Below are 8153 nucleotides of genomic sequence, written 5' to 3'. Positions count from 1 at the left end.
TTACTGGAGGGATTGCTTTCTCCTCCTCTCCGTACGTGGTTTGTTTTTCTCTGAATAACTATGGGTGAGGGGTGTATGGGTGACCGTACGTTAATGTCTTGGAATATTAGAGGGTTGAGGGATCCTATAAAGCGCAAAGAGTGACTAGTGCTGTTTGGAAACTCCACTCTAATGTTGTTTGCCTCCAGGAGATGCACCATGCCTTGCCTCCTGGGGCATGAATATTTTGGTGAGCAGTATTCAGTTCCTGGCACCTGCAACTCATGGTGGGTGGCTATACTTGTGATGTGGCTCTGCCCTTTCAGGTTTCCAGAGTTCATAGAGATCCAGATGGCAGTTTCATTTTTGTAAAAGGGACCTTTGGCTCATTGACTCTTACATTCGCTTCCCTTTATGGTCCAAATTCATGCCAATAGCATTTCTTACAAAATGCCTTGTGCCTTTCAGATATGTTCAAGGAAGGAGAAGTCCTGATCAATGGGGACTTGAATATGTGTCTTACAGAGGGGCCTGACCCAAAGGGGCACAGGACCCCCTATATCTCTATGCCTCTGCAAGGGGGGGATCTGATGTTAAACTCTACATCTGTCCCCACTCTCTTTTTCTCAGCTAGCTGCCTCCCTCGTACACACCTTCTGCAGCTGCCATAGGAAATCACAGTGTTCAGTATCGTTTGACTTGGAAATGGGAATGAATCATAATATTTATGGAAGAGGTCTGAGATCCAGCCCACTAAATTGAAAGAGTCCACTCCTGGTGGATAATCCTTGGTCTTCTCTGCAAAGACCAGACAATAACATTTTTAATTGTACAATTTGGTTGTGCACCTTCAATCATGGTTGAGCTGTAGTCATAACTTTAATATCATAACCTCTCCCTCCCTCCCCACTCTTTGGAAGGTTGATGTATTGATGCTGAGGGTTGTGGGAAAGGGAACATCAGGGCCATGCAGAGTTTGGTTGTGCACCATTACAGTCAAACGGTGAAACATCATGTTCTTGGCAGTCCAGATGGAAGGCACTCTGAACCTGTGACTCAGATGTTGGGTGCATTCCATAATTGCCCTATACCTTGAACACTTTATTTGAAGTGCTCAACATGGATCACTGACTGCACAGGTACTGCAGTCAGTTGTAGGTGGAAATTTCTCCTTCTTTAAAAAGCAAGAATGTCAATTGTGTTCTATTAATTTTTAAAAAGATACTTGGGTAATATTAAATGATTAATTGACCTTATCAATATAAACAGCAGAAGACAACCACATGTGTACCACTGAAGCATTGTATGTTGCTTGTTATATTTCTATCCACTATTCTATTGAAGGAGCTGAGGTTTTTTACTCTCACAACAACCCTCTGAAGTAGGCCAGGTTGAAAAAATTGACTTGCCCAGGGTCTCCCAGTGAGGTTTATAGCTGAGCAGGAATTTGAATATGCATTTCTTGCATTGAAGTCTAATACATAGATGAACTGCTTACACCATATTGCCAGAAGTTCTTCTGATGCAGCGCTTTCTGAGAAAAGCTGCTTGTTGGCTTTAAAAGTGATTTAGGAATGGTTTCATTGAAGATAAGTGAAGCTCCAGCTGTACTTGTTTTTTTCTCCCATATATGCCTAATATTTCTTTGTTTTGTGCAGAATTGTCAAAGGAAAACTATAGGTTATATCCAACTAAGATGTACTCAGAACAGAACCATTGAAATAAATGAACTGAAGTTACTTAAGTCCATTGATCTCCGTGGGTTGGTTTCTGATTATGACTAACATTGGATATCCTCCAATAATCTGAATGGTACTGTGCAGTTGCTTTCCACTGAGAAAAGAATGCTTAGCTGCTTTTAGTGTAAGTGAATCATAACGGATCTGCAAGACAGAAAACCCAGCCTCCTAAGATGTGAACACAGAATTGGTGCAGGTGGATGGAAAGTCCCTTTATTCAGATAACATAAATTCATAATTCAGAGCTAAATGTACCTTCAGTCAATACTAGAGATGGGAGAGAAATTCTATTCAGTTCTCATTTAAGGCAGAATTTAGCAAATTTGTATTTTCCAAAACAGAGTTAGAATCGAAACACAGCCATCCTTTGAAATTCTCACTTATCCAAATTTTGCTATGTAGCTCTCCAACCAAGCAATGTTTACAAAAATGCATATAATAGGGGAAAGTGTTCACAACATGAATATGTTGGTGAAAATAACATACAAAAATGCATTATATTAGGATAAATTGCTTGCAAAAATGTGTACATTAGTTAATGCTGTGTACAAAAATATACTTATTAGGAGACATTTGCTCTAAAATGCTGAAAATTTTTCATTAGGATTTTTTTAAAAAAATACACAAATTGCTGCAAAAATGTGGAGAACAGAATTTAAGATTAGGAAAATGAGAAACTGAGAGAACCCAAATTAACAGATCATTCCATCCCTAGTCAATACCTATTTGTTTAATAAAAAATGGTTACAATAAGAAACACACTTGTAGATTAAAAGTAGCAAAGGACTCAAACAAATTTGCATATAAATAGTGAAAACACTTACTATAGTCGGGTTGCCTACTAAATCCTGTTGATGGCAAAGGAGACTAATCAACCTGACTGATTGCAGATGAGGTTTTTATATCTTTTTTTTAAGCGAAGGGGCATTGCAATGTAAAGAACATCCTTTTCTCTTTTTCTGCAGATTATAAAGCCTATGGAATTGTTGTACAGACAGAAACTGAACTTGTTACACCAACAGAATTTGAGGGTACAGTATGTCTATAAGCATGTACATGTATAAATTGGTACATAAGGGCCCTGAGGGAAAAAAAAAGCTATTGGATAAAAGTACTGATACAATGAATATAAAAACAGATGGGTTGTACCCAAATCTGTTCTGGGGTTCCCCCAGGCTTCACAGCAGATTAGGAGGGGGCACTGGGGGCATATGTGGAAAGAAAAGTGAGGGGAAATTTCATTGTGCAAGTGGAAGTCCTTGCACAAATGGGACAATTGTGTTGGATACAACTGTTTGGGTGCTTCCAGGTGGGTGTTTGTTGTGGGAGTGATGTTGCTCATGCATGCACGTTTTTTGCAGTGTCTGTATAACACCATTGGCATCAAAATGCCAGACTGCATTTTTTCCCATTTAATCTGGAGTTACTCTTTCTGGGGGAAATCCAATAAGTGAAAAAAGAAATTGTGAACATACTGTTTGAGATGTCTGAACAACCCTTTTGCAGAATTAAGCCCTCATTAGGAATGATGATTCGGCCCAATTTAGCTGTTTTAATAGTTTCATTGATTTTAGTTGGAGAAATTTAAATATGTGCTTAACCCCATCAGTTGAAACCATTAAGACTTGATAGTGCTTAACTTTGGCTGCATCATAACTATCTGTGGTAATTTCAACAGACAAGTCATGTCATTGTTATTTAGGAGGATCTCCCCAAATTACAGAAAAGAAACATATTCCGAGGATTATAATGTTAAAAATCCCATCAATCTGCTGGGGAGGGAGATAGTATTTGGGAGCACTATATCTTCTTCCATGCCCCACCACACTGACTGTTACTGGTTTTAGTTTCCTGGAACATTCAGATTCATTTTGAGCTTTCTGTATTGGAGTCTGTTGTTCATTGTTATTTTAGGCAACATGCACTCTGGATTCATGGACGCTGCTTCCTTCCATTGCCATGGAGCCCAGGGAAAACTGACTCTCAGAACTCTGTAACAAGCCTATGGTTTACCCCTCATAGTCTAGGGGGTTTATAAACATCCATGCTTGGCTCCAGGCCTTCTATATACACACATTATTAATATTCACTGCCATTGCAGCTTGAGGGCTGCGGTCCCTTCTGGGTAACCTGGGACCCACATGCCAATGGTGGGTGTGGCCGGAAGCAAACGTGGCTGGAGCAGCAAATGTAAATCTTACCTTTGTACAGTAGGTTAGTTTCTTCACACACTTTCTCCTCCATCCAGGCAAGCGAGAGACATTATCAGAGTTTAAGGGCATATTCCAGCCAGACAAAAACATTCAAACAGGATGTAAAGCAAGGCTGGTGAGGAGTATACCCTGGGGTGAGAGGGTGTGCCTGGGAAGGGGGTGTAACCTTGGGAGAATCCCAAGGGCCGGCTAGAGAGGCTTGGAGGGCTGCCTTTGGCTCCTAGGTGTGAGGTTCCCCACCCATGATGTGCAGGCTCCATTGTAGATGGGCAGGGATTCCTCAACAGAGAGGTTGCGGAAAGGATTCCCCAAAGTTAGGAAATGACTCTAAAACCATATCACTGACATGTGTCATGGAAACAGAAGCCGTAAAGTGTCTTTAATATAATGGAAAGTCTGAAAGTAGATAGCTGAGATGCAAAATGTTCCATTTGGTCATTAAAACTTGTGTTGTCAGTTGGCCCAATCTAGGGAACGTGGACAGGCAGCTTCATTTCCTTCAGTGTCATTGCATTTTTCCACATTTGTAATCTTTTGGTGCACATAGAACTTTCCCAACACTTAAGAAAATTAGGACAGCTTCTACTTGCTATGTATAGAGCTTTGGATTATTGTCAGAATCATGTGTTTGGGGTCTGTTTTAACAATTAAATTGTGAACAAATGCTTTTGCTCTTTCTCTATTTTTCATTTGCCTCCCGTGTGTCTCTGTGTGTTGTGTTTTGTTTGAGTATCTTTATCTGCTGCTCTACTGTGTAGTGCCAAGAAGGGTCATTTGGCATAATTTATACTGTTATCCCCTTCCACAGCATTTCCCTTGGCTGAGTTGATGCCAGAACAAAATGAGAACTAGTACAGCGTGCCAGCTTTCTTTAATTGTAACCAATACAGAGGACCTAATGTGAAATAAAGAACATAGGTCCCCTATGGAAGTATCTGTATTTGTGCTAGCCTTATCCTTTTCTGAATTGGAGGATCTACAACTGTTGTGGTTTATTTACCTGACAGATAATTTTAAAATGATTCCTGTAACAGTTTTTCCTTCAGATCTTTGGTTTGAAAATCAGGAGCAAGCCTCAGGAATATGATCTCCTTTCTTCCTCTTTGCTATAAATTCTCCACCTTACCCTTTTCTGACTTATATTGGCATTATATTGCATTATATTGGCACTTATTTTGCCAACTTTAACTGTCATTTCCAACTTTAGGCAAAGTCTGAAGTAGGTCTGCAAACCCTGGTGAGAGGGTACCTGCAAGCCTGCATTAACAGTGATTAATGTTAATGCAGATGCAATGTGTAACTATGATCTAAGGAAGCAAATGAAGAATTTGCACCGGGGAGGCTGCATTCCTGTGGTTGGTTTTCCATTGACAAATCATGGTTTTCAGGGAGCTATTCATGCATATGTGCTGGATATCAGTCTTGCCTCAAATGGAATTGACCAACATACTAAAATTAATCCTTCATCATAACAGTAAGAATTCAGTAATAATGTATCTTACAACCACATCCTGGGTAATCTTGGACTCTGCTCTTTGACATGTACCCATTCAAAAATTAGTTTTCTCAAACACGGTTATTCCCAACATAATATTGGATTGTGTTACTTGTTAAGTCCATTGATTTCAGCGGCTCTACTCTAAGTAGGGCTAACATTGTATATACCCCTGAATTGGAGATGGGGAACCTGTAGCCTGCCAGATGATGCTGATTTACAAACTTCATATGTCTCTGACCGCTGGGAATACTGGCTAAAGCTGATGGGATTTGGAGTCTAACAAGAATACAGGTTCCCAGCACCCTGCCCCATATGATTTACTTTACCTTTTACTCATGGTTTATGATCACTTAGGCTTTGTACCTCTTTCTTTCTTTTGTTTTTCTACATTTAATTGTTACTGTTTTCTCAGAAATATTTCTATGTTTCCGTATCCAAATTCCATTTTATTCTTGTTGCCAACTCTCTCATGCACACCCTTCTCAAATGTGAATGTTTTTCTTCTTGTGACCAACCAGCTATTCCTTTTTAAAAATTATCTTAATAGTAATACCTATTTGTCATCTGCAGTTTTGCACTTTTATCTTGCTCGAAGTTTAGAAGTTTAATTTCCCTTCTTTTTCTGTGGAGATATCCAGTGAGAAACCATTTTTGAAAAGGGTTCTCTTTAAAATTAGGGTGTACCACCAAGACTAAAATAGATGATGTCTGTCTTTCCCACTGTGCAAGTTTCAGGATTGATTTGGTATTCTGCAATCTAGCTCTTAACCCCCTCCCTCCCCCAATGTTAGCAAGATGAGAGTTGTCCAAAGAAAATAACTGTAACAATAAAACATAGTGGTTTGGTAACTTTCATTTTTGAAAGCATAATAAAACTTAAATAAAAGATGACAATGCGTAAATTTCAGGAAAGCCACCGCCTAGCCTGCTCAGTCTGTGAGATGGAACTTCAGAAACAAAAGCATTTCCACTACTTTGCTATGGAACTCTGTCATATTAACATTGTTTATGCTTTTCTGGAACAGGATAACATCCCCTTTCTTTCTTTCTTTCTTTCTTTCTTTCTTTCTTTCTTTCTTTCTTTCTTTCTTTCTTTCTTTTTCTTTCTTTCTTTCTTTCTTTCTTTCTTTCTTTCTTTCTTTCTTTCTTTCTTTCTTTCTTTCTTTCTTTCTTTCTTTCTTTCTTTCTTTCTTTCTTTCTTTCTTTCATTTTATGTCTTTTAAACACAACAAATGTTCTGGGAGGCTGGTGAGCAAAATGCCAAATGGGTATCTTGAGCAATCTGGAGGAGTTTCATTTTACTGACTGAGAAAAGTAGTAACATAATGTAATACTGGGCCAGTTCCACCCATCTAACCTTGGAGCTGCTTTTGTGTTCAAAATGTGTAACTGCAAAGAAAAGAAGTAGGTCTGTGATTCCCATTCTTGAAACATGTGCAGCATGGAAAGCTGTAGGTGTGAATGAAGAAATGGGAATATTTCAGGAATTTGAATTATGGGGAGCTAGTCCAGTCCCTTCCCTTATGGATATCTTGTTGCCTCTGCTGATGCCTGCTAATGTGTACACACAGCACATGTGCATTAACAGGGAGGAAAGGTTCTTTTGGGGAACTAGATAATCTCCTACAGTTACATTTGCAAATAGAGACGTTGCGGGTTTTTTGGTCTACAGTGGGGAAGCTAAAAACAAACCTTTGCCGAACAACACTAAGCCAAGGGTTGTGGTGGTTGTTCCTGGTCATGCTAGGGGAGAAGCAGAGTGGGAGCCATCTCCCGTTAATGATGGTTTGCCATGACAAGCAAACACAACCAATGCCTAATGAATTTCCTCAAATTCTTCCCTTCTTGAGGATCCAGTGGGCCTTTAGAACTGAATAACTATTATGGTATTGGTGAGTGTGAGAGAGATGAGATGAGGCCTGTAAAATGTTTGGTGATCCATAATTTATTTAGTGCTCTTGGTGTTCAGCTTGTCCACATTAGCAATTGCTTGGCCTTTTTGGATTTATTGTTGTCCCACTTGAACTTGGGGGCAGCTCTAACTTCACATGTTCTGTTTAGATGTGGATATTTATGTGTAAAATGTGCATGCCTCCTGCACAAGCATTTTAGACATCAGGAGGTAGTGACTGGGAAGAACTGGGTTCAGGTATCTTAAAGGGGCAAATATCATAATCCTGCATGTGTGCGCACTTTTGGCATGATGTGTATTTTGTACCCTGGTATCCATACCCAAATACAAAATGTAAACTGACAGTTGGTCTGTAGAGTCATTCTACAGAAGTCAGTTCTGAAAGCGTGCCAGTTTGTATTATATGCCAACAATCTATGCCAACTTGGTGCAGAAACTGTGATGTGTGTTTTTTCCTGCAGATGCATTTTTAAGCTGTAAACACAATGCAAGGAAGGAAACTAATACAAGAGTAGAATGGAAAAAAGTTACAGGATCTGATGTTTCATTCGTCTACTTTGGTGGTTCCTTTGTTGGTAAGAAAATGCTGTGTTTATATTTGCGTGTGTGTATTTGTTATATTGCAGATAGCTTGTTTTCTCTGTGCAAACTGTCCCCATGTACAGGACTGCATGGAGAAATCAAAGTGTGTAGACTGTACATAGATTTGTTACAGTTGTATCACACTTTCCTTCAAAAAAGTAAAGGTGAAGTACATGTTTCTTGCCTCCCATTTTATACTTGCAACAACTGTGTGAGTTGAGTAGCCCAAG

General features: G+C 39.4%; 1 protein-coding gene across 2 annotated transcripts in view; it reads left to right on the top strand.

The window, feature by feature from the left end:
* JAM2 (junctional adhesion molecule 2) overlaps positions 1-8153 on the top strand; it is a 46393-nt gene that overhangs the window by 21109 nt on the left and 17131 nt on the right. Inside the window, exons 2-3 of one of the 2 annotated variants that reach the window (XM_061627888.1) lie at positions 2684-2749; positions 7803-7916. In XM_061627888.1, coding sequence (XP_061483872.1) covers positions 2684-2749; positions 7803-7916 — 180 coding nt within the window. The remainder of the gene's footprint in view (positions 1-2683; positions 2750-7802; positions 7917-8153) is intronic. The other variant, XM_061627889.1, reaches the window with a different exon arrangement.

This window comes from Rhineura floridana, chromosome 5 (assembly GCF_030035675.1).
Source record: "Rhineura floridana isolate rRhiFlo1 chromosome 5, rRhiFlo1.hap2, whole genome shotgun sequence".
NCBI lineage: Eukaryota > Metazoa > Chordata > Lepidosauria > Squamata > Rhineuridae > Rhineura > Rhineura floridana.
The sequence above is the reverse complement of the archived record's forward strand: the minus strand, read 5'-3'. Positions and strand labels throughout refer to the sequence as shown.